Here is a 24,489-nt window from a genome sequence, read left to right on the forward strand (position 1 = left end):
TTACACTTCCTAGAAGTTCTGGCACATGTACATACAAACGGTTAAATATTTTTTCTCAATTTTCTGTAATAACCAAAGCGTCTTTTGACTTGATGCGCGGTAATCATTCAAACTGCAACTTTAAAATTTGCGATCAAACAAAAGCGCTTTATATTTTAATGAAACATTATTAACGCGCACGCTCACGGCAAATGACACGCAATTGTTAATTGCAATTTGTTTGCTTTAATACTTGTGCAAATTTTATCAACACAGCGACATTCGCAAATGTTTCGAATAAACGATCCATTTGCCCGCTGTGAAGTTTACCTTTGATGCACGCTGCGCTGGATAATTGAAACGATCAATCAAGCACCTGAGAAAAAGAGGGTGAACTCACGCGTGCACAAACCGCGCGCGGCACAGGTCGTTTTCACGCAAACGGAAAGTGCGCGATCACACCTCGACTGCGGGCGATTGAATATTGCTCGCTTTCCGTTTCGAAATACATGTAAGTTCTTGCAAAAATCCTTGATACAATAGCGAATAAAATTACACTTACTTTCCTTCTCTCACACACTTTTCTGGAAAGATAAAAATTTATTTATTTTTTTATAACAAATAAGAGAGCGTAAACAACTGTGAGCGAGGTTTTCGTGTGCTTTTATTCGATCTAGACGAGAGGGGAGGGAAAGCAAGAGAGAGAGAGAGAGAGAGAGAGAGAGAGATTTTCGCAGCTACGACGCCATTAATAATCGCGTGAGAAACGTTTATTTCAGTCGGAAGGACGCGAGGAATTCTTTCGAAACTGCGCGATTAATTTTCAGTAAGCTCGCAGCTATAACCGGCAGCTTTTGGTGTGTATGTATACAGATATAGCCCACTCGCGCGAGATATTAGACAGGTGAGCGAGTTCCCAGGGGAACAAAGGCCCCATTACCCTGTCTTACCACCTCGATCCGAACGGGCGTCCCGGCCAGACCCTCCTCGCTCTTCTGAAACATTCATAAGAGCATCGTAAGTGGTTTTTAATAAACGTATTTAATCATGAGTGTCGGATTACGCGCGTAAATCGGATGAACGCTATCACCCCCGGATCGTCCCGGGGAAATTAGTCGTGAATCTAAACAGATGTTTCTGCAGCTTACCCGCTTTTTGCGGGTGCGTACATATGCGGGTGTTTCCCTCTTTCGATTTTGACATCAATCTCTCCTCGCATCTTTTTTTTCTCCGACAACATTGTGGCGTAAGTACCGCGTAGTGTAAGAATAAATTTTTCCAGATTTTTTTTCCCCCACACGTAACCTAATTTTATCATTACGTTTGCTGCGCGTGTTGTAGTTTTTTTTTTTTTTTTGAACGTCAGAGTGTGGTCAATTGCTCAACAGCAATCGGGACTGTATGAATTCTATTAACTTTGCTATATAAGAAAATTTTTCACAAACTTGCGCGCATTCTTCTCGATGCGCCTGAAAACTGTAAATAAAACTGTAACAACGCGGCGTTACGGTGAAAGCAATTATTTCTAGCAGACAAACGGATTGTTACGCGAGCGCGTCGCATTCTCGTCAGTTCCAAGTGCCTTCGCGTTTCGGAAGCAACTCGCGTGTCCGAATGGCGTCAAAAAGATCATCGGGACGCGACTCGGCACGAACTTACTGTCACGCGACAACGCGTTTCTTCGCGATCGCTGCGATAATTCGCGCGATATCGGCGCAGGAGTGTTTCGACGACGGAAACGAATTTTGCATCGATCGGAACGACATACTTTCTGTCGATCTTCTACCGGGATCGCTTCTATTCAGCGACCAAAATGTTTCACGGACGGTTTCGGTGAACAAAGTCGCGGACGGGTCCTTCGATAAGGCGTTAAACGAAATGGACTATCACAGGTATCAAAATTGATACTAGGGATTTTCAATTAGCCAAAACAACTAAATAAATGTGGAGTCGATACTAAATCAAAGTCGGTGAATGTCACTTAGGAAACGAATGAACGAGTATCTCTGTCACGGCTACATAGCGGAGGAAATTTTTAAAGAAGTTAGCACTCCCAGAGTGAAACGGCGCCCCGAATCTGCGCCGAACGTCAACTCGCATAATTTCTTAGGCGATGACAATGTGACGATTCACGATAAACTACTGGCGGACGAGGGAAGCACGAAGTACAAGAACTGGCTGCAACGGTGACGACACTCAGAAATTATAAATGTTTACAACAAAAGTTTTTTACATTCCGAAAAACGGAAAACAAAAGTTTTGCTATTATATGATCAGCGAAAAAACTTTGAGAAGTTCACTGAATTTTTTGTTTCATCGCCAAAACGTTACTTGGCAAAACAATAAAGTCAATAAGAGTATAGCTAATTTTTTTGCTTGTCATATAATAACTAATCTTCTCTCTAATCTAGTAAATATTTGTTTCCGTGAAAATATTGGAACTTAGTTATTTTTTATCAAGAATTTTAACTCACATTATTCAAGAACTCAAATTGATATTCAAATTTAATAAACTCTTCTTTAACATTCTGCTTATTTTTTTTTTTTTTTTAATTATATTTACAATTGTTATAAATATTTTACGAAATGCACTTTATCCTACATTAAAAAAGGCATGTGTATTAAGAAGTGCGCGTTAACGTGACTGTAATTTATATTATATATAATATTAAATAATACATATTATACATATAATTTATTATATATTTATAATATTATACTTTATATTGTATTATATGTATTATATACATACTACAGTAATGTCACTGACATCCGCCGCGCGACTTTGGCAGGGTCACTGACCTCGGCCGCGCGGCCTTGGCGGGGTTATTGACCTCGGCCGCGCGGCCTTGGCGGGGCATTGACCTCGGCCGCGCGGCCTTGGTGGAGGGGAGTCACTGACCTTGGCCGCGCGGCCTTGGCGGGGCACTGACCTCGGTCGCGCGACTTTGGCGGGGTCACTGACTTTGGTCACGTGATTACGGTATATATATATATGTGTGTGTGTGTGTGTGTGTGTGTATTATATATAGATATAGAATATTATATATGATATATATAATATTCTTGTTTTTATTCTTTTCCTTGTCACGTGACTTTAGTCATATAGTGTTTCTCTACTTCTCCTTGTTACGTGTTGTTTTTTCACTCTTCCCTTTTTTTAGTTTTTGAGTTTGATTTTCATGTTATTTCTGATATCTCTTATTTGTACTTCATGTGTATTATATGGTTTGTAAGACGTATATATTAGCTGTCATCATATTTTATCGCGATGACATGTTGTGTTTACTGACACAACACGTTAAAATAAAAACAATAACAGCGTGCGCATAGCGCGCACTTGTGTTGTGCTAGTGACAGTAAAAAACATTATCCTGATTGTCTTTGTAGAACAACTACACTTGATGATGTGTATCGTCACTACGCGCCTCACAAAAAAATCTTGAAGAAACAGGACATTCACGATGACATCGAGGATTTCGACGGCGAGGTGACGGGTTACGCGATGCCGGCTCCTCTGCCATCCGGAAAAGTGGGTCTTTACGAACCGTCTCCCGAAGGTGAGATTGTTTACAAGCCAAAAGTATCGCTTGCAAAATTACTGAGAAACAAACATGACGTCTTTATCTATTCCGCAATTAGACGACATGTTGTCGTCATCGTCGGGACATCATACTTTTCATTACGGACCCGCGTTCGGTCATCAACAACAGTTCAGTCATCATGGCGACTTCTTCCCGTCTATTCACGAGGAATATTATTACGCACCGCCGCAGCACGATCATCACGAGGAAGAGGAATACAAATATTCCTCATATCCTTCGTATAAAGGAAAAAGCGATCTGTCAATCAAAGACTTCTTTGAAATTGCGCTCACTGCGCTTGCTTTCTTATCGTTCGGTCTGTTCATCATTCAATTGTGCATGAACGCCACGGTAATTAAAATTATCTCCTTGGAACGCAGAATCTAATTAACGTGATGTGACAAGATTAAAAAAAAAAAAAATATTTTTAGAGCAACAACGGGATGATGACGATGACCACCGGACGTTCCAAGAGACACGCGATTCCGCTATCTTTATCTTTCGCCAGTAACGAAGATCTGAACGATCTGTCCTATCGGGTTTTAAAGTCCATCGAGGCGGCTTTGATCGCTGAGGCGGATTCTGGCAATTGTCTGCGCAGGATACTGTGCGAGAATAATCGATACTCAAAAGAAACCAGTGACGGTCGCAGGATTTGGGTCCCTGTTTGGAGGTATATAACAGTTACATCATTGCGGCAATTTTTCAATCAATAACGTTACTCATTTTTTTATTCGTCGCAAGTTGCTCGACAATATCGATAGTCGGCGGATTCGAAGTTGCGTGAAAATTATGAAAATCATCGGTAACATTGAGATCCGTTTTTCCAGTCTGGGCATGAGTTGGCTGTCGGGCAGAGTGCTGCACAGAACTCCGTGGTCGGCAATGTTGGATTCTGTGAAAGCGTCCGTTCTGGGTTTGGGCGGAATCGATTGCGCCTCCTTCTATCCCGGATGCGATCTCGAGCAGGAACGACTCAAACGACGTCGCAGAAGAAGAAAATAAACGCAGCTCTTCGAACGCGCCGATTGAAAATTGAATAAATTAAATACAAATAAATTAATAAATTATATATATGCAATTATATATTTAAATATCATTAAATTAAATACACGAATTCTGTTACGAACCTAACTTTATATTTACACGTACGCGTGTACGTATAATTGCAATAATACATTATTCTAAGTAAGTAAATACACCCTGTGACAAGCAACGTACAATATAATTAATAAATAACGATTATTTCTCTTTGCCATCATTTTCTTCTTGAATTTCTGTTCGGAAGACATGCCGAATAGGCAGCAGTGTCGCGTACGTGGATCCGCTCGGACACACAAAAAATATATTTCTGCCACCTCTGTCCTGCAGTGCCTGGCGATTCGTCAGAATCGGCACTCCACGTTCATCCTGCACTGTGCGGAATTTGGCAACCTTAAAAAAAGAAAAACAAAACATCCAACATTTTCTATTAAATAAATCAGATGTCGGGAAGTTAATTTTATTTAAAAGCGTTCTCGCGGATTGTTTTTGATCGGTAATTTTGCGCTGTTATTCACTTGCTCGAGGGATATCCCTATGGGTTCTCTAGTTATCAACCACAGTATGCTGTTTCTGATGTTTGTCAGCATGACGGAACCCCAGTACACGAAGTAATCTCGTTGAAAGCTTCGCAGCAGGTTTGTTAAAGGAAAAGATATTAAACGAACGGAAGAGTGAACCGTTTGAATAAAGGGTAGTGCTCTTATAATATCGTCCAGAAATGGATTGGGGGCTGCTTGAAGCTATGAATGTAATATTATATACAACATATAAATGTAAGTTTTGATATCTAATGCACATTTCTACTTCAGTTGTGATAAATAAACATCTTAAAGGACACACACGCGCGCGCGTATTAAAATCAACAACAACAAAAAAAGGACAAATATTTCGTACTTTATACAGTTACATTTGTGTGCATTTTGTTTTAATAATCTAATAAACTTCCTTTTTTTTTTTAATTTTCTACTTCTCCTACCTGTAAAAAGTACACCAAGATGCTGATACCGTCGTCTTTGCGAAGAGCTGCTTCGTGAGTTTCGTAATCACTTTTAAAATGCACAGCATGCATTTCCATTGGCACGCTTTGGACAAACGCAATTTTTCGATTAAAAACGTGGAAAAATGTAAAAAATGCACGAACGAATAAAACGTTAAAAATAAAACCTTCCACCGTCGACGTAATGCTCACTGCCGTTCATATCGGTTTTTCCCCAGTGAAAATGGATCTGAGAAAATTTATAGCTGCTGACAAAAGGACCGCCACGTAAATACGGACGTTCCGCTTGCCACGTTGCGCTAAGAAGCACTATAAATAATAAATAAATATTTTTGCACGAGTAATTTTATTATTTTGCACGAACGAATATCGTGTATTTTACCAGTGCGCCCAGTATTGGTCAATTTTAATTTCTTCGGTGTGCTATCGTAATTAAACCATTCTACGGGATTCAGTTCTACAACTTTCATATCGCTAATATTCAAATTTATTGGCGATTTCAGACTCCCATCGGAGGTAGCTAACTGATTTATGAATCTAACCGTGTCTTCGATATTCACGTTATCATCTGATAAAAAAGAAAAATGTTCAATAATAAAAATTCTTCTGATAAATGCGAATATAAATTTGTAAATACGCGATCTTAATTTACACACGCATCTTACCTATCGAAGAACTCATCGTCGATCTATTATTATATTGACACCGCGTGTCATTGACCGATAAATTTTATAAAAATTTGTATGTACACATTTAAATGCACTCTTTGGTACGTGTGTATATTTGTTCGATTTTGTTCTATTCGAACTTCAAGGCGAATGATTTTTATCGATTTTTGAATCGCAAATTTCTCGAAATGTGTAAAATAATTGTTGTAAAAGTCGAATTAAATAACTGACGTAAGCGTAGGATTGTCCGGGATTCCGGAACAGCCAACGACCTTGTTTTCACAAATTGTGCTTGTTATTCGGGTGTTTCAATTAAATTGTTTGTTACAATTAAATTTTCTGTTAAATGTGATATTACGTACTTGCAACACACAGATGGAAAAGCACCGTAATCTCTGGTCTGGTTTGTCGTAACACTTGTCGATCGATTCACGCAACGCGTGTTTCACTGCATAACTTGCGCTTTAATCGAATACCTTATCGAATACGCGTTATTCAGAGAGAGATTGCATCAAACGGTATTAAAAGAACAGCCGAGAATAAATACAAATTTTATGTAATCAATTAATTAAATGTGATTTCTAGAATAAAAACATTGTACACGAACGTTTAAATGTCATGATAAGTTATTAAAACAATTTCAATTTTTTTCCCTCTCTAACCAAATATTGTCGATTCAATGTTTTGCTCCTCGACGGTTGAACGAACTCCATCGGAATATCACGTGTGTAAATTGAAATTTGTTTTTTTAAAGATCCGCCGCGCATTATCGGTATTTCTTCTCCCGCAAGTTCGACATTAACTATTTTAGGAATTATTGTGCAATCAGTAAAAATGTACGATTAATTAAACTCGAATGTCGAAACGCAATTACCTGTTCTGCCAGTATTCGTAAGTGTCGCCGTGCCCTTGTTCGATCAATAATTGGTCAAAAGTAAAGGTGGTTTTTTGGTTCACACAGCGATGCGACTGATGTCGATCGGAGATTGCCGTCAATTTGACAATCAAATTTAACGTTAAGTATAGTTTTACGCCATTAAATATTTATAATGAATTTTTCCTTTATACACGTATGCATAGAAAAATATTATATTGATTTACGTGAGTGTGCGCCTTTGTTTTTGAATGTCATCCGTACATCATACGACGGAAATGTATACCAAGCTGTCAAACGCGGATAATACCGATGTGCAAAATTAAATATTTATTGCTTTGAGAGGAGACACAGTGTCACTTTTTATATTACGATTTTATTATTGTATCTCGAAATGTCATTATAAGTAATTTAAAAATGATTGTAATTTAAAACTGATCAATTTGCGATACGGTAGAAGTTTTACTAATCACGCTTTTTGAAAACTTTATTATTTTATATTTAAATCATCTGTCAGCTAACTTTTTATAGAATGAAGTGAGTTTCAAAGATTTTTCAACCAATCGTCATTTGAAGTTGCGCATAAATTTATATACTTTCGTAAATGTCTTTAATAGAAATTGTTATTGTATAAAATATGTCGGACAAATTGTGTGTTCATTAAATCGCGCGCATAAAAATTCATTACCTCAGAAACATTATTTTAATCTTGACAAATCCAAGGTTTTTATTTTGTAATTTAAATGTCAGCACGTCGACGCAAAAATGTTGGAAGGATTCTCGCTAGTAGAATGTATGATTGCTTGTAGCAGCTTTTTTCTTTTCGGTACGTGTACAATAAATTGTTTTACGTCAGTAATGTAATATTTCTCTTTGTCTCTCAAAAAATTAAAATTTCTCTTCAAATATTTGTACAATATTGTGACAATTTTATTTTAAATATTATTATTTTTATCGTTTATAATATTTATTATTTTTATCATTATAGTGTTTTTATTGAACGAAATTGCCGATTGGATTATACAACTGTTTACGTGGACAGACAACGACTACCATCCGCCAAGTTATTCGTTTGGTTATGCTGGCCGGTACGGTCCTCACACGTGGAAAGACTTGTATCCCGAAAGTAAAGGTAGCAATCAATCACCCATCAATATCACCACCAGACTCGCTGTGGTAGTACAACCGGTTGAACCACTTCGATGGAGCAACTATAACACTGTACCTATGTCGATGACTATCGCAAATGACGGTCATACTGGTATATTTAAAAGTTACACGTTTACAAAAAAAATATCACATTTTTTTACTTTATGTAAATAGAGATATTAAATTTATTTATATATAAAGTTATTTATATATTAAATTTTTTTAAATATAGATCAATTTTATATGTACATGTATGCAAAATATGGTAATATAAAAATTTATTTATATAAAAATAAATGTTTTTGCTTAAAATTCTATGATCCATTTTCTGTTTGCACACAGTGATACTACGAGCGTATTGGCCGAGCATTGGATGGCCGCAGCTCCAAGGAGGACCCTTGACCGATACGTACGATTTCTTTAACATCATTTTTCATTGGGGCCCGTCCGATGAGGAGGGCAGCGAGCACACGTTAGATTACGTTCGTTATCCCATGGAGTTGCAAGTGCTCCACACGAAACGTGGAATCAAATCACCGAAGGAAGCAATTGCTCTTGGAGCGAAAGATGGATTAGCAATTGTTTCGTTCTTTCTTCAAGTATAAATGCAATTTTTTAGTTGAACAATAAATATCTCTGCGCACAAACTTTTTAATTAAGGGCCTTAGAGCGCCTTTGAACGCGTTAAGTAAAAACACACCGCGTCTGTCAAACCAAAGTAGTGCGTCTGTTACAACGACATTACAGATAAACGACACGGGTAATCCTTATCTGGATCACATCGTGAACAATTTGTTTCGTATCGCTTGTCCGGGTTCCAAGATTTTCATACCTCCTTTCCCATTAGAGTGGATTTTTGCACCTTTCGACAGAGATTACTACACGTACAGCGGTTCCCTCAGCCTGCCTCCATGCAACGAAATAGTCACGTGGATTGTCCAACAACAGCCAATCGCTATATCTTCATTTCAGGTTAAGATTTAAACAATTACACGTTAACTTTGTCGAGATAAACAAATTTTATCAGATTTTACATCGTCGTTATTACAATTGCGCAGGTGGAGCAGTTTCGAAAAATTTGGTTAATAGACGCCCCGTTAATTTTGAATTGTCGCCCGGTTCAACCGCTGAACGATCGTGACGTTTATTTTTACGAAGAGAGCATACCTCGTGATTAATCTTCATATTTGCCTCGTAAAAAAATGTGTGCTCATATGAGAAAAGATTTTTTTATCCACAAATATTACGCGTTTACTGTGCGTGTTTTTTTTCTTTACATATATACGTATGAGTATACAATAAATTTAATAATAGTGTTTTAATATAGTGTTTTATGTCACAATTAGCTTTCACAATGATGACGGTGCGAAAAAATCTAATAAAGTAGCATAAAAAAAAATAAAGAAAAGAACAATTTTTACACAGAGAACAACATCTTTATTATCAGTGTCTTCTATAAACAGGCAGGATATATATATTTATATATATATATATATATATATATATATACTTTTTATATATATATTTTTATATTTTTATATATATATATACTTTTTGTCAACTGTTTTTCTTCTCAGAAAATAAACGTATTAAAATTTGTATTACTCATTATACAATAAAGTTCTCTCTTTGGCACAAGTTATATCGTAATACGTTATTATAATCATAATCACATCGCAATAGGTACAGAGTAGAGAGAAAAGTGGTTCTCTGGTTAAGGACCAGATTGTACGTTGTTTTTTTTTTTTTACATCAATCTAACTGTATATGCATATATATATATGTATACATATATATATATATATATATGTGCGTACACAATATATGTATATACATATATGTATACATACATATGTATATCCATTCTGAAATAGATATAACCTACTTACAGTATACTAACAAACGATATTATTGTTAGGAGAAACTGGGACTAATTGACAATTTTTTCATTTACAAGTTTTACAAGTCTGAAACGTCATAACAGGAGAGGAAGAGTTCATTATTGTACGAGTGTGTATGTACGCGCGCGTGTGCGTGTGTATAGAATATTACTTATCTTAATTATCAGAAATATATTATAAATAATATATGTATATATATATATATATATTATATATATAAATTATTATATATATATATATTGTAAATAAAAATCTTAAAGCGGGAATATATCGTAAGTGAGAAAACACTTCGTGTCACTTCTTATACGATTTATATTTACAAGTTAAACAATGTGTCGTAGAAACTCTGAAAATAGTAACGATATTCACAGTTGTAATGTGCCAGTCAGCCCCAGTTACTTCTCCGTTGTTATTATCGCACTCGCACCCAAATCTCGTTCGTCAAAAATCTATCGCAACAATTTGTTCGACGATGAGTTTTCACAAAAAGACGACAAAATAAGATTGGTTTTACAATCTCGAATCGGGCTTTTGTGTAATTTCGCAGAAAGAGAATCAAACCCGGAAAAAATGTTCGCACGTTCAATCGCTTAACATGTTTAACGTAACGCAAGTACGTACATCTCATACAAGACAACACAAAATGTCAATGACAACAATTTGTGTGTCGCTCGTCAATTTTTGCTTCGCTGGAATCGTGAAACGCGTTTCGATGCGTGAGAGAACAGTGTTGTCGTGTTGTTCCGTCGATAATCGAATTGAATACGAAAGTACACGTGTGTGTGTGTGTGTGTGTGTGTGTGTATGTATGTATTGCAATATCTACGTGTGTATGTAGAAGAGCATTGGTCGCAGTATTGCTGACTGGCAGCAAAAAACGAACAGCAGAGAGATTGATCTAGCATCAATCGTTAGCACTTATCTCATCCTGTAAAGTACTTAATCGCCGCTCGCGGACGCCGCAATTCTCGGAATAGAAACCGGATATTGCCCGTGCCTTTTTGTTTTCGCGTGAGATCGACAAAACCAACTTCAATAAAAAAATTTTCTCCCACGCGTGATATGGCGCGCGCGCAAGATGATGACAAAAACTCAAAAAACTTGTGTGTATCCTCCGCCGGAGAGTTGTTGTTAGTGCTGAGAATGATCGCGCCACGACATTCTTTTCACCTCGTCCAGACTACGAACCATGGATCATTCCTCCTCCGTGTTTCTTATCGATCGGCAGAAGAAAGCGGACGCCACTATGCCGCACGCCTGAAATAATAGATATATTTGATGTCAACGTTAAAACGGGAACGTGTGTGAGGAAACACGCGTGTGGGAGGCGCGCTTTCTTCGTGAGAAACTTTCGGAACAGAAATCCGAAACAATCTCAGACGCAAGAAACGCGAGACAAATGTGATATTCACCTGTAACACTATCATCAGAAAGCATGAGAATATCAGCAGGCAACTTTGCCACTGCAGCCAGTCTGAAACTTTGTCGAGGCACCCCTGGAAAAGCAATTGTGTCATCTCAAATATAACGCGGCGCGTTGTATGTATACATATATGTACAACAAGGCGAAGAAGATCTAATAGCACGTATATCCGTACCTCCTTGTATCTGTAGTCCTTGTGACCTTCCTCGATTTGTACTTGACACGCGGCCTCATCCTTCGGCTGTGGAAACTGCCACGGTTTCTCATTCTGCGCAAAAGATCGTTTACTCACGTAGCAATAGGGCTCGTAAGCGTTTGCGCGCCTCTTTTCACTTTCTTACTTACATTCTTGTGAAACACCCTCGAGACAACGCTCATCGGACTACCTGTATTTTGTTTCTGTAAAATAGAAACTCGCGTTGTTGTCACAACAAATTGCGTGTGTCAATTGGATCAATTAGTTGAAAATAAAGGAAACATATATGATAAATATTGTACAATAACATAAATATATATCACATTTGTTTATAAGTGACTTTGTCAATTTTGAATCGAATATTTCACGTAATGTTCAGAAAATAACGTACACGTAAGATAATGTGTGTTTGTGCTTTCAAAACATCACATATATTGTACACATTTCTATAAATATCAATATTTGATAAATGTAATATGTTATTTTTAGTAGCTCCTCGTGTATTTTAGATCGATCGGTTAATTAAAGTAAGTATACCTCGGTATTTTTGAGAACACAACACGTGAGCGGAACCTGTTTCCTGTTGCCCGAGATATAACTGTCTCTCCACCAGGTCGTGCCGTTGTAATCGCCGTCGCTGTGCACTCCGCAGCACTTGAACTGCAATGGAATCATCCATGTGCTCTTCTCGAACCAATGCCTCGTCCCGTGGACGATTTCTGACAAAGCGTCGGCATGCAGTCGAGATCTCGTCATGCATGTAACATTAATTTAAGACGCGCGCCCGCTCGCAACACACATGCTCTACAGAAGAAAAACAAAAAAAAATAATATCTAAATATTTGTTTTTTTCAACGCGTTAACTGTAAAAAAAATTATCTCTCTCGCATTTAATCGCTTCGCGTGAAGCTCGTCGCCGAGAAGATGTGAGAAACAATTTGCACGTGCGTGTCTTTGACACTTCCTTCGGCCGCAAAATCGCCGCGAAAAATCTCAACTCGATTGTGACGTGATGAAAAGCGTGCTCCGAATCACCTAAAGATCTCAGGTGAGACCATTTTTTCGTGTTTCTAAACAAAAGCGAATTCAAGAACAAACGTTTCCGAACACACACATCGTGTGAAAAGCGAAAGATGATGAGCGCAGTTAATGAAGCGACTCTGCTTAAAATGCGACACCTTGTACTGCATGAAGTCCATGCTCTCGCTGAAGAAAACGTCGCTGTCGGCGTCCGGGTAGTGGCCGTAGTCCACCGCCAGTTTTTTGGTGAGTCGGTCCTCGAGATCCAACAGGATCTGACGTGTCTTCAACCCGGCGATGGCCGCCACCACCAGTTCCGCGGCAACAAGAAGAGTCAGCATGACTATGTACTGCGGGGGACAAAAAAAAATAAAAAATAAACGACGATGTAGAACCGACCTTGACCCGGCGTTCTATAAACGACACCACGACCCGAGGGGAGGCCGATAAAAATGTCGCTCTCTTTACTCACGCTGATGATGATCCATCGATAGCCGCGTAGCGCGGCGTGACAGCCGAAGGAGCCGACCAGGAGCACGACGCAGCCGAGCCCGAACAGGCAGTAAGCTACTATATTAATGGTCTCGTACGGTCTGGGATCAGACACGAACAGATTGAGGATGTGCCCCTGGCCGTGGAGAAACAGCTGCATGCCCATTACGAGCATCGTGCTGCCGGACAACTGTGAAATTCCGAAAACTGTGTGAAACTCGCGCGACAATGGGAGAGAAAAGAAAATAACATCCAGAGCGATTGTGCGCGACTAAGACTTGTCCAGCGCGCGACGCTAGTAATTCTGTATCCCAAAAGACGATTTTTTTTTTTTTAAACAACACAGCGCGCAACTTTCTCATGTTAATTAAAAATTTAAACAGTGTTCTCTTTGTTTTTCTCTCTCTCTATCTCTCTCTCGAGAAAAAGCAGAGACGAACGGGGGTAACGAGGCAAACGTTCGATAGTCTATTGATTTACTCTGCTTCTCTCTTTCTCTTTCTCTCTATCTATCTATCTCTAGAGACAATCTAAGCAGAAGCGGAGGTAACGCGCTATAAAGTTCGAACAACGATTTGTTTTCCTCTGAGGTACAGAATTACGCGAGAATTATTTATAACAAAAGCGTCGGTATCTACAAGTGCTTTGTGTGTGTGCGTGTGTGACACACGTGTGTCTCGCTATTTTCAGATTTAAATTTATAATGTGTTTATTAACGTGCATTGGTCTTATTTACCCATATTAATACATTGCATGTGATTAACGCAGCTTTCAAATATTTCATGTCTGGAATATGTGTATGTTTATTTATATCCTTATTCTCCGTGATCGGTTATGGTGTTCTTGATTTTTCCACTTAGTCATCAATCTGCGGGATACAACAGAGCGAGATCAGTCTCTCAAGTTGTAACTTGTAACTTATTAAATTTCTATATTTCATATTTTCTAAAAAAAACCGTGAAACATTAAAAAAAAAAAAAAAACTTTAAACATCTTTCACCGCCCTATGATTTTTTACACAAAATAAATTTTGTATCTTGAAATATATTTCCTTTATTTTATACACGTTTATAATTATTTCAAATAAAACACTAAGCGTGGATAATATTTCTTTGTTAGTTTTTTCTCTTGCAAGACATTATTAAAATTAACGAAAAACGTTTACAAACATCTACGGTTATTTATTTAAATCTTTCAGCAAGTTTAGATTCTTTTTTGTGCAAAGAGCCTGTAGGTATTTGCTAAAATCTAACATCTGACAAAGTGTGTCGCGAGCGTAAACTTACCTTACGACATCCGTCACTCGCGCCCAGTATCCTGTTAGACATTTTCTTTTAACTGTTGCACAGTTTCTCAAAATAAGACACAAAGTGCAATGCACAATCGAAGCGACGTCGCGCACAACGAAGATGTACATCCACAAGTGTCACTCCGCAATTTTGGCTCGCGTTTACCGTGTCAGGTTCACAGGTGGTTCGCGATCCTCGAGCGGTACATCATGTCGGTTCGTTTTGCGCAGCACGACGTCCTCGGCACGGCGAGTAAGAGCGGCGGAGATGGTAGCGCGGACGGAGACACACCCGCTTGTCATTTGTCGAGAGAAATCGATCCGGGAAGGGAAACCGTTCCGTACGTTCACGCGCGTGAACCCGAATCGAAGCAGCGGGTACTCGTATCGCGATTCAAATCCGGACGAAGAAGATCTTCTCCGGGAGCGAGAGCGCGTTCTCGTCAACGCTTGAGCGTCATCTGCGCGAAGTCGATGAGGCCACAACCAGCCCCCTAGAATTCTCCACCCTCCCCCCCGTCTTTCTCCCCGCGTCGCGTCTACGTTACGCTCTGACGTGGGTCCAGATGCGTCTGCGTGCTCGCCGTCGTCGCCGGCGCCGACGCCCTGTGTCATCCGAAAACACTTGATTCCCGTCAGGACCATCCCCAGAACGATCCCAGAACGAGCTCGAATAGCGCGCCCGTCTTCTCTCCCTCGCGAACGCGAATAGCTATTATCGTAACGCGGAATAGTACCGAACAATCATCCTAATCAAGGCGCGGCAACTATTCTGATTAAAACGTTATAATCGTTCCTCATCTCCTTTCCGAAATTATTCGCTTCAGTCGGGAACAAGCGGGGCGAATTAGTGGAGCAATTTTAATTTCGCGGATTGCGGTGTTTGTTTTTTTTTGTTCGAAGACAAGTAGACGAGAATGGCGGAATTTAATGAAAAAGCAAATCGGACTTTTATATCTTTTCGCGTTACATGAACCTTGTTACGTGAAGTACGACTTCAAAAGCGGCAAACAAAGAGCTGCGCGACAGAGTTTCTCACTTTCTCTCTTTCTCTCTCTCTGAATTTAATTAACTTAATTAACTTGATTTCGCGAAAACTCTCAAGAATGAGATACAGCTTCAAGCTATAGTTTTATATCTGTCTCTCACTCCCGTCGTTTTGAAAAGATAAAACTTTGTGTGTGTGTGTGTGTGTGTGTGTACTGTACAAAAAAAGTGTGTTCAACATTTTAAAAATACCATCACATTATGTAAATATAATAAATTTATTATTAGATATTAACAATTTTTTACAGAATTCTCGCTTAAATATTATACAACTATAAGTAGAAATTTTCAACGGCTATAATCAAAGAACACTTACATTTAAAACACGCAGTTTGTTTGTTTGTTTGTTTGTTTGTTTATACTATAAAACGCATCATGTAATTTGCAACGGCAGTGGGACGCCCGATGTACGACTAGAGATATACATTCAATCAAGTCGTATCACGCGTAACTCCTCCTCAACGCTCGATAATTTTTTTTATTTTTTTCTTTCTCACGGATCTCATCGTTGCCTGAAAACTACGTAAAATCGAAATAGCGTTGTCGAAGCGAGGAAACAGACGGTTCCCCGTGTTTGTGTGTGTGTGTATGTGTGTGTGTGTGTGTGTGTGTCTGATTAAGTACGTAACTTCCACTTACGACGCTTCCACTTACGCGCGTTCGCGATGCGCGTTCGCACGGCGCGCGCTAATTAACGCGCCGATCGTGCGAACCGACAGAAAGAGGCGCGAGCGGTCGCGTAAAATAGAAGCGCAATGGACAACAATAGTGTTAACTTTTTTGTCCTCGTGCGATTGTGTGTACGCGCGCAACGATACGCGCTCTGTTATTAATTGTGATTATGGTACAACACACACAAATTGACGTGAGCAAACGCGATCGTATAAATAAACAGGGATTATATGATACACAGCATGATGGGGATCGATCATTTACAGGGTCGGGAGGAAACCTCGCTCAGACACGCACATACAATCGTTCATATATATGTAAAAACGTACAATCACGCGTTTAGGTAAATCTTAAAATCTACGATTAGGCATTTCGACTCTCTCTCGTAGTAGTGACACTTCCTCGTTAATTAAAAACAAAATCGACGCACGAAAAAAAACTCTCAAAAGAGTTTCTGCAGAGGATCCTCACACGCTAGATAAACTCTCGTTCGAAATTCTGAATTGAATTCTTTCTCGAATTTACATACGTATGATAAACATATATATAGACGTAAACGATAATTTATAAAATATGATTCGATGTTGCGATCTCGATGATGGTTTTGCAAAATTGTTAGCGTTCGTTTCGTGATTTTTATTAGCAAGATGCGTGAAAAGAACACATTAGTCGGCAGAAAGTACGTGTAAGTCGGAATTGAATATAAATCAATCGGAAAAGAAATTTCTGCGCTCGCGCGATGAAAATCCGTCTTTGCGCGATATTTTCATGACCTCGTTTCGCTGCGTTTACCCGAACGCACAACCACACACATCTCGTGCTCTCGTGCTCTCTTTTATGGATATCTCATACGAGATAACTCGTTCGAGAATGTATTCCGTCGAGAATTCCGCACGTCCGCGGAATTCTCGCATCGTCGCCACACATTCGGAGAATATGACGTATGAAAGGACTCGCGCGTGGAGGTACGAAGTTATTCAACCATTTATAAGCGCGCTTTCTCCTTCTCTCTCTCTCTCCCTCTCTCTCTCTTTCTTAATACGACGGTTTAGGTTCTCGTTCGTGCGCTCGAGAAGAAGCGCGGATATTGATTATTCAAGAATCCTTCCGTTGCTGTATTTTTCCAGTTTATCGAAATTACGCGTGCTCGTAATACATATGTATATCGGGATTAAATAGCGTCGTTCTTATTCACCGCATCCCTCGAGAGCTATGTGAAATAAAACCGGGAAGAAAAAACGTCGATTTTACGAACGAATTCACAAACATATCGCCACGAGGTGATTTCGCGTCGAAACACGATTTCCAACGTGCGTGTATACATGATCGCTCTCGAATATTCCTCACACACAGTCGATAAAAAAAAGTTCGATCTTAAAAAAATTACGTTTTTTCGATCACAGCTGCAGCATCTTACTCTCGCGTGCGCTCATACGGTATCGAAAAACAAAAACGCTATAAAATTTATTTTACAGGATACTGCACTCAACATTTCTCTTTCTCTCTCTCTTTCTTTCGAGTATCTAAACTTCGGTGACAGTCTTTGACATGGCTAAGTGCACGTCGCCGAAACGTGTAACTTACAATTCCGTTGTGGTTTCCACGGGGCTCTGCTCGCCGAGATACGTGAACCCGAGATGCGAATAATCCTTCCTCTCTCTGAAGGTGACATTTTCGTTGGACGGGCTCGGATTCAACAGATCGCCGCTGTGGTTGTAAAGCGGATTGAGCACCGGCGTCGCATCTCGATTGCTCAGGGTGTTTGTATTGCTGTGATTCTTTCGACCGAGCGTGGACCGTCGCAGGGAATGGATATTGGTGTCGCCGTGATTACCGACGATACTGGAAGCGCGTGCCGTGGTCGCCGCTTCGGAGCTAACGGGACTTTGTTGGCCTTAAACAGAACACGGAAAAATTGATTGTGCATTCCTCAGTTCTCTCGACGTGGAAATGTCACGTCGAATCCTTATGTGTGTGTGAACAAATGTTATATTTTTCATTCGCGAGTGAAATTTAGAAAAGCACACACCGACCAAAAATTATTATATTTTCAATTGTTTCATTTAAATGTGTGTGTGTGTGTGTGTGTTTTTTATAACATATCTCTTTTATTTTATATTTTATATAACATAGATATTTTATATTTTATATAACATAGATATTTGTAAGAGGAAGTATAAACTACTTCGAATTGCACACAATTGTTTTTTTTCTATTTGCGAACGCTTGAAATTTGACTCACCGGTACTGTCTCCGTGGTCTTTGGTGATGTAACTGACATTGTCCAGACTGAACGCGTGATTCTTGTTGCTGAAGTCGAGTTGTAGATCGTTGCAGCTGTCGTTGTCGTCAACCGGCACGCTCATCTGGAGCACTTGCGTCTCGTATTCCTTCAGATTCGGCTCCACGTAGACGGGATCGTATCGCGGCACCACGTACATGCGCTGCATACGGTCCTTGTACGCTTTGTACCTGCATCACACAAATACGTCGTTTTTCCACGATAAAGACCTCTCTCTCGATGAAGAGTTTTTTATCTCGCAAAGTGCGTAAACACCCGGAAGGATTATTTTACGGCGAGAGAGACGTTCGGGGGGAGATATCCGAAGCGGAAACCTCAATTAAGACTAATGGAGGTAATAAAGAGCAGCATGAATTTGCATCGCTCGGCGAGTTTCAAATGAATATTCACACTCGCGGAGTGAATTCTCCCATGCGACCGCGTATAATAATAACGCCTGTGCTAACATTTCAAATTGTCTTTAGGTGCATCGCCGTGCATCGCATTTTCCGACGGGCTTTCGCGAATTTTCTGAATTCTCGTTGTTTAAACCGCGCATAAATATATATGACTCATACTTGGACCAAGAGACGCATATGTAGATGATTCCAGCGATGCCGAGAATTAGGATCACGCAGGCGATGACGATCAGTGCGTACGGGAACACCTCGGCGTTGAACGCAATCGCTTTTTGGGTTCGCACAGGTTCGGGCGGCATCACAGGTGCGTGAATATCGATGGCGTTCGCTCGCACCAACGTGGACACGTCGAACGTGATGTTCGACATGGCGGGCTTGTCCATAATTGACCTGTCGAACGGTTGGACACTTTCAATATTTACTATCGACCGACCAAATGTCATAACACAACATCGTCAACTGACCTTTCGATTCGCGTGGGAGAGAAATGAGATACGTGTCTATCTCTCTTTCTCCACGTCGATATTCTCTTCTGGTTTACGTGTAGTGAAGCGATTAATTGAATTGAGAGACAAAAGCTTATATATATTTTATCGAAAAATGTCGCGATTAGACCTTTGCTCAAAATAATTTAGGATTTTTTCACACATCATAGATTGCGATAAAAATCTAATTTTGCAACGCCAGCGCGAATTTTATTTATTTTTTCTATCATCGTTTCTTTGTGCACGTCGAAGTGCAAATTTTTACCTGAGCACTCTGGAACTGTTTCTGCTCAATATGGTCTCGGTGTCCGGATCGATCGCGTAGAACCAAACGTCGGAGTCTTGCGGGAACGTCTCGACGGTGCCGTTCTTCGTAAGGACCTTCCTCACAGCGATTCTGTCTATACCGATCAGCAGGTTCGTCTTTTTCTCAATTACGTCCGCTATCTTGTCGGCTTCCTTCTGCAGCGCCTCCGGCGTCGCGTCCTGCACCACCAGAATCATGAGGTTCTCCTCATCGATCAGATTGACGATCACCGGCGCGACGATCGAGTTGTAGTTGTCGGTCGAATTCGGATTGTCGCGCACGCGAACGTTGAACTTGAACGGTAACTCGGACGAATCCACGTGATCGAACGTCGCCGCGGTTCTGATTATACCGGTGGAACTGTCGATCGCGAAGTAATTGGAACCCCGTCCTTCCAGGATCTTGTACTCCAGCTTGCCGTATTTGCCGTTGTCCTTGTCGTTCGCCTTCACTTGTATAACGGTGGACCCGAACTGCGCGGTACGCGGAATCGCCGCGAAGTAACGACCTCTTCTCAGCTTCCGGTCATTCGTCTCCGGTAATTCCGGTTTGTTGTCGTTCACGTCCACCACCTGGATTTTTACCTGCAATCAAACATCAAGACGAGACGATTTTTAATTAAAATAGCTACAAGTTATGACATTTACGTCACTTTGTTTTGTTTTTTTTTTTAGTTTTGAATATTTTTCTGTGCTCTTTGCAATTTCTTTTCGTAAATAAATAAATAGCATAAATAACAAAAATAAATAAATAACTTAAATAAATATTTCATAATGTTGCTGCACAGTAGATAAAAAGAAAAAAACATTTTCTCTTCTCTTCTTTCTTTCTTAATGTATTTAACGCGTCGATCTGTCGCTCATCTCACCATCGTCGTGTTTCTGCCTGAATTCAAGAGACCCGAGAGCGACTCGAGTCTGATCTTAATCTGATAGGATTCCGTCGTCTCGTAATCCAGCTTGCCCTTCTTCAGTCTCAGAGCGCAGTTTCGCTCCTCCGTGACGTTCGCCTCGAACAGACCGTCCTCGTTGCCGCTGTAAATCTCGCACCTGAGCGGCGTGGTGTCATGCGCGTGACTATTGATGATGGTGATTATCTTTATTAACGTGTTATCGCCCGCGTTCTCGGGCACCTCGACGTTGTACGAGCTCTCGGCGAAGCCCAGACCGATCTCGGGCGGCACCGTCGCTACGTGGCGCACGTAAACCGGTACGGTTGTAACGGACGACAGTTGCGGCTCGCCCATGTCGTACGCGCGCACGTCGACCTGTGGCGCAACAAGAAACAATCGTCTCGTACAAGATGGAAGAGAAGGGATTTAATTCCGCACCGGAAGCGGAATTACCTACTACACGGCGAATATTATTAAGTACCTGATACTCGGAATCGGTTTCCTTGCGCAGATCGTCACGTATTCGCAGCACGCCGGTGTCGGGATCGATCACGAAGTATTTACTTGCGATACCGCGACCGATGATCTCGTACCGAACCTACGAAACGTCGAATATAGATATTTCGCGAAATGAAAATCACCTTCACCATCTTCGCGACAACAACAAAGGAAAGAGATGTTGATCTCCCCTACCTGATTTCCCGGTGCGGTGCCGTCGGAATCCGTAGCCGTGAGATTGATCACGATAGTTCCAATGGGGACATCGTCATCGAGCGTAATGGGACGCAGGACCGACGTAAATACCGGTGGAATGTCGTTCACATCCTGTCATGTATTTAGAACGTTACTTACTGCCGTCGTAATAAGGTGCACTTAAAGTTAAAAGTACACGCGGCGATAGACGCGAGGCGTACATAGGAATGGCGATTATGATGTTAACGCGAACCGGTTCCGACGGCGTGAATTAATTCCCGAGATCGCGACAGATAAATAATCTCTCGTTTTAACGTTTTTAAAATAAGAAACTCTCATGCAAGACGAAGAGACAGAAGAAGAGAAGAGATTAAACAGAGAAGTTAGTTGAATTGTATTTCTAGCGAAAGCTTTGAATTAATCATCCAGAAAAAAGTGGTTTTAGTGTGAGAAGATTATAAAAAATAACTTACAAAATTATATTATAAAAAATCTTTTATAAAAACAAAGATTATAAAAAATAACTTACAATTAATGCGAGGAGAGAGCGAAAATAATCGCAATAGCGTGATATCTTGTGCGTCAAAGCTCAAAAGAAAGGTGTACATGTATGTTCGTAGGTATGTATGTACACGAGAGACGCGCCAAGCCGACAACCATCATAATGAAGAGATATTGTGCGAAGCTAAGTACCTGAACGTTGATAACCACACGAGTCGTGGAACCAGGCAGATCGCTCGTGTTTTCCTCGGTGCCGACTACGAGCACGTGCTGGTTTTGGCTTTCGTAATCGAGACCGCGAACAGTTTTTATGACTCCGGTCTTCGGGTCTATGCTAAAGAGTTCAGTATCCCCTTGTCTGATCGTGTATGTAATTTGCTTCTTTGTGTCCGGATCATCGGCCTAGAAATGATCGCGTTACCTTTTTAAAAACCCGAGAAGCCGCGAGACCCATCCCGCCAGGATCGTGTCCTTTCTACAGCTCGTCAGCGGGAACGAGAATCGTCGGCGACGCGAGTAACGCGAATATACCTCTGAAAGTCGAGACGAGTGTAGATCTCTCTCTCTCTCTCTCTCTTTCTCACTCTCTCTCTCTCGATTATCCAATAAAAACTTCTCTCTGAAAGTCCACTGAGCGAATCGGTATACTTTTGATAAAATTGCATCTCTCTTCGTTATTATAATCCAATTCGAAGCCAATTTTACAGTCGACATGTCGCGTGGAAAAGTCACGAGACTTTATCTCGAAACGGATGTTTTTTGTGTGTGCGGTACACACACACACACACACACACACGTGAAAAACTCTGCCTCAAAATTTTTTGCTTTTAAGGTTTTTTTATTTTTTATTTTAAAGCGTTGGAAAAATTCTCGTTTAACCGAAGCCGCACGAAAATCGATACTAACAAATGACATTAATCGCTTTTGCATTACATTGCGCTCGCGTTTCCTCAATTGAGAACACGAGCTGATTAGGGAGCGGTTTATTATATATGCTGGTTTATATTGATAGTGCGACTCACCGTGACTTGAATCACATTGGTGTCGGGCACGTTCTCTCTGACGTTCGCCTCGTAGCTGCTTTGATGAAAGACCGGGACCTCGTCCTCGACATCTATTACTTTTACCGTGACTGTTGCGGTTGCCAAACGATAGTCCGGAGCTCCGTCTCTCGCGGTCACCACGAATTTATATTCCTACGCAAATTCGCGCACATATACATCTCAACACAAATTAAAAAAATTAAAATTATCAGATTTTTATTTTTTTCACATAGAAATATTAAAATAAGAAATTGATATATTTGTAATAATATTCGATAATATAATTACGTAATTATTATCGATCGGTATTACATGAAACAATTTTGCAATTAAAACCACTGACTAATTTAATTCGAATTATTATCCGGGTTTTTTTTTCTCTTTTTAAAACGAGCATCACGTTTTTTTCCGCGAATTAAAGTCGTGGAAACTGCAAATCGGGCGCACATTTTGTGCTCTTTTCTTTTGTGTTTGCAGTATACAATAGCGCAATTATTTAAGCGTAACAACATCCTCGTCTTTGCAATCCAAACGTGCAAACTAAGTCGTTTCCGTTACAAGACGCTCTCAAATTGTAATTATCTTTTGCAACTTTCGTGAGACGAAACCATTTTTTTTTTTTTTTTCCGGAAGAAACGGGATTCAAACTGTATACAAGCTGTATCCTTAATGAATGGTCTCGCTTACGTGTCGTGCAATCTTTTACGAGAGCAAACGAAAAACGAAAACTCATTAACCTTTATATCGTCCCGCGAGAATTTCAACGTTATAATTTTTTTTCCCGGAAAATTTTTAAAATAAACCTGAGCTATAAACTGTTTTTCTCTCTTGAAAAAAAGCCCGCTAGCTATTATAAAATAACCAGTTTTATATCAGCGAAACATCAACGGACAAATTTTACGTGCGGTTTTGTAAAAAGTGTGTGCACTTGCGCAGGAGAGAGAGGAGGGGGAAAAATTATTACTCACATTGTTCTGCTCGTAGTCCAGCACTATCTTCGTTAGAACGTCACCGGTTTCGGGATCTACGGTGAAGGGAATGTCGTCGGGTGCGAAATACGTGATCTCGGCGTTGACACCCTCGTCGGCGTCCTCGGCGTGAACGCGGCCGATCAATTTTCTCGCCTCGCCCTCCTTAACGGAAAATTCGTAGGGAAGACCCACGAACTCGGGATTCTTGTCGTTAATGTCAGTAACCATAATATTGACCGTGGCGGTGCTGTACAGGCCGCCCGTGTCCTCGGCTTTTATTAGCTGTGTAAATTATCAAGCGACGAAGTTTTTTATCATTAAATTTAACATTAAATTTTCACGTTCAATTTTTTCTCGTTCTAAATAAATTATTATTTATACAAAAAAAAAAAGTTGATTGAAAAAGTCACTCTCTTGTATTCTTTAGACGAAAGCTCTCAAAACATCAGAGAGAAACAAAAACAGTAATCAACTGTGATGACGTGTTTAAATATTTATTCTTTTTTCCAACGCGCGAAAAAAAAAACAATATTTACCGAACATGTAAACAAATTTTTGTGCTC

The 24,489-nt window shown here is 40.1% G+C and overlaps 4 protein-coding genes across 9 annotated transcripts in view; 1 reads left to right on the forward strand and 3 right to left on the reverse strand.

The window, feature by feature from the left end:
• Positions 1–4,722: 4,722 nt before the first annotated feature.
• On the reverse strand, positions 4,723–7,287 carry LOC109863804 (carbonic anhydrase 1-like). The gene is made up of 9 exons (XM_020444370.1): positions 7,147–7,287; positions 6,935–7,074; positions 6,635–6,748; positions 6,270–6,544; positions 5,987–6,172; positions 5,772–5,913; positions 5,584–5,689; positions 5,123–5,347; positions 4,723–4,997 (listed from the first exon to the last, which is right to left on the reverse strand). Exons 4-9 carry the CDS (start codon positions 6,283–6,285, stop codon positions 4,806–4,808), a joined length of 867 nt encoding a protein of 288 aa, XP_020299959.1. The 5' UTR covers positions 6,286–6,544; positions 6,635–6,748; positions 6,935–7,074; positions 7,147–7,287; the 3' UTR covers positions 4,723–4,805.
• On the forward strand, positions 5,256–9,757 carry LOC109863803 (carbonic anhydrase 1-like). Of its 3 annotated transcripts, XM_020444367.1 has the most exons (6): positions 7,301–7,683; positions 7,897–7,972; positions 8,135–8,407; positions 8,638–8,894; positions 9,043–9,267; positions 9,354–9,757. In XM_020444367.1, exons 2-6 carry the CDS (start codon positions 7,912–7,914, stop codon positions 9,471–9,473), a joined length of 936 nt encoding a protein of 311 aa, XP_020299956.1. In that variant the 5' UTR covers positions 7,301–7,683; positions 7,897–7,911; the 3' UTR covers positions 9,474–9,757. The 3 variants fall into 3 exon arrangements, with proteins under 3 accessions (XP_020299957.1, XP_020299956.1, XP_020299958.1); XM_020444368.1 differs by lacking the exons at positions 7,301–7,683; positions 7,897–7,972 and adding an exon at positions 5,256–5,380; XM_020444369.1 differs by lacking the exon at positions 7,301–7,683 and having other exon boundaries at positions 7,739–7,939; positions 8,189–8,407.
• A 639-nt stretch (positions 9,758–10,396) lies between these two features.
• On the reverse strand, positions 10,397–15,063 carry LOC109863844 (tetraspanin-6-like). The gene is made up of 9 exons (XM_020444464.1): positions 14,614–15,063; positions 14,064–14,195; positions 13,308–13,517; positions 12,994–13,185; positions 12,353–12,475; positions 11,965–12,018; positions 11,795–11,887; positions 11,609–11,692; positions 10,397–11,453 (listed from the first exon to the last, which is right to left on the reverse strand). The coding sequence occupies exons 2-9, from the start codon at positions 14,109–14,111 to the stop codon at positions 11,391–11,393; spliced, it is 867 nt and encodes a 288-aa protein (XP_020300053.1). The 5' UTR covers positions 14,112–14,195; positions 14,614–15,063; the 3' UTR covers positions 10,397–11,390.
• An 849-nt stretch (positions 15,064–15,912) lies between these two features.
• LOC109863843 (cadherin-99C) overlaps positions 15,913–24,489 on the reverse strand; it is a 30,507-nt gene continuing 21,930 nt past the window's right edge. For 3 of the 4 annotated variants that reach the window (XM_020444462.1, XM_020444461.1, XM_020444460.1), the window contains 10 exons: positions 23,924–24,208; positions 22,935–23,108; positions 22,105–22,314; positions 21,412–21,543; positions 21,200–21,316; positions 20,695–21,093; positions 19,785–20,410; positions 19,194–19,424; positions 18,577–18,806; positions 15,913–18,228 (listed from right to left, as the gene is read on the reverse strand). In XM_020444462.1, coding sequence (XP_020300051.1) covers positions 17,915–18,228; positions 18,577–18,806; positions 19,194–19,424; positions 19,785–20,410; positions 20,695–21,093; positions 21,200–21,316; positions 21,412–21,543; positions 22,105–22,314; positions 22,935–23,108; positions 23,924–24,208 — 2,718 coding nt within the window. In that variant the 3' untranslated portion in view covers positions 15,913–17,914. The remainder of the gene's footprint in view (positions 18,229–18,576; positions 18,807–19,193; positions 19,425–19,784; positions 20,411–20,694; positions 21,094–21,199; positions 21,317–21,411; positions 21,544–22,104; positions 22,315–22,934; positions 23,109–23,923; positions 24,209–24,489) is intronic. The other variant, XM_020444463.1, reaches the window with a different exon arrangement.

Source organism: Pseudomyrmex gracilis, unplaced genomic scaffold (assembly GCF_002006095.1).
Source record: "Pseudomyrmex gracilis isolate BER0280 unplaced genomic scaffold, ASM200609v1 scaffold_13, whole genome shotgun sequence".
Taxonomy (NCBI): domain Eukaryota; kingdom Metazoa; phylum Arthropoda; class Insecta; order Hymenoptera; family Formicidae; genus Pseudomyrmex; species Pseudomyrmex gracilis.

What these genes read in the sequence shown, in the direction of transcription:
- LOC109863803 (XM_020444367.1), top strand. Translation starts at nt 7,912, where the DNA reads ATGTTGGAAGGATTCTCGCTAGTAGAATGTATGATTGCTTGTAGCAGC. An exon ending in CGCAAATGACGGTCATACTG is followed by an intron (nt 8,408 to 8,637) that starts GTATATTTAAAA and finishes GTTTGCACACAG; the next exon opens with TGATACTACGAGCGTATTGG. An exon ending in TTGTTTCGTTCTTTCTTCAA is followed by an intron (nt 8,895 to 9,042) that starts GTATAAATGCAA and finishes ACGACATTACAG; the next exon opens with ATAAACGACACGGGTAATCC.
- LOC109863844 (XM_020444464.1), bottom strand. Translation starts at nt 14,111, where the DNA reads ATGAAATATTTGAAAGCTGCGTTAATCACATGCAATGTATTAATATGG. An exon ending in TGGACTTCATGCAGTACAAG is followed by an intron (nt 12,476 to 12,993) that starts GTGTCGCATTTT and finishes ATTCCATTGCAG; the next exon opens with TTCAAGTGCTGCGGAGTGCA. An exon ending in AGGACTACAGATACAAGGAG is followed by an intron (nt 11,693 to 11,794) that starts GTACGGATATAC and finishes TTGCTTTTCCAG; the next exon opens with GGGTGCCTCGACAAAGTTTC.
- LOC109863804 (XM_020444370.1), bottom strand. An exon ending in CATTACGTCGACGGTGGAAG is followed by an intron (nt 5,690 to 5,771) that starts GTTTTATTTTTA and finishes GTTTGTCCAAAG; the next exon opens with CGTGCCAATGGAAATGCATG. An exon ending in TAGGGATATCCCTCGAGCAA is followed by an intron (nt 4,998 to 5,122) that starts GTGAATAACAGC and finishes TCTTTTTTTAAG; the next exon opens with GTTGCCAAATTCCGCACAGT.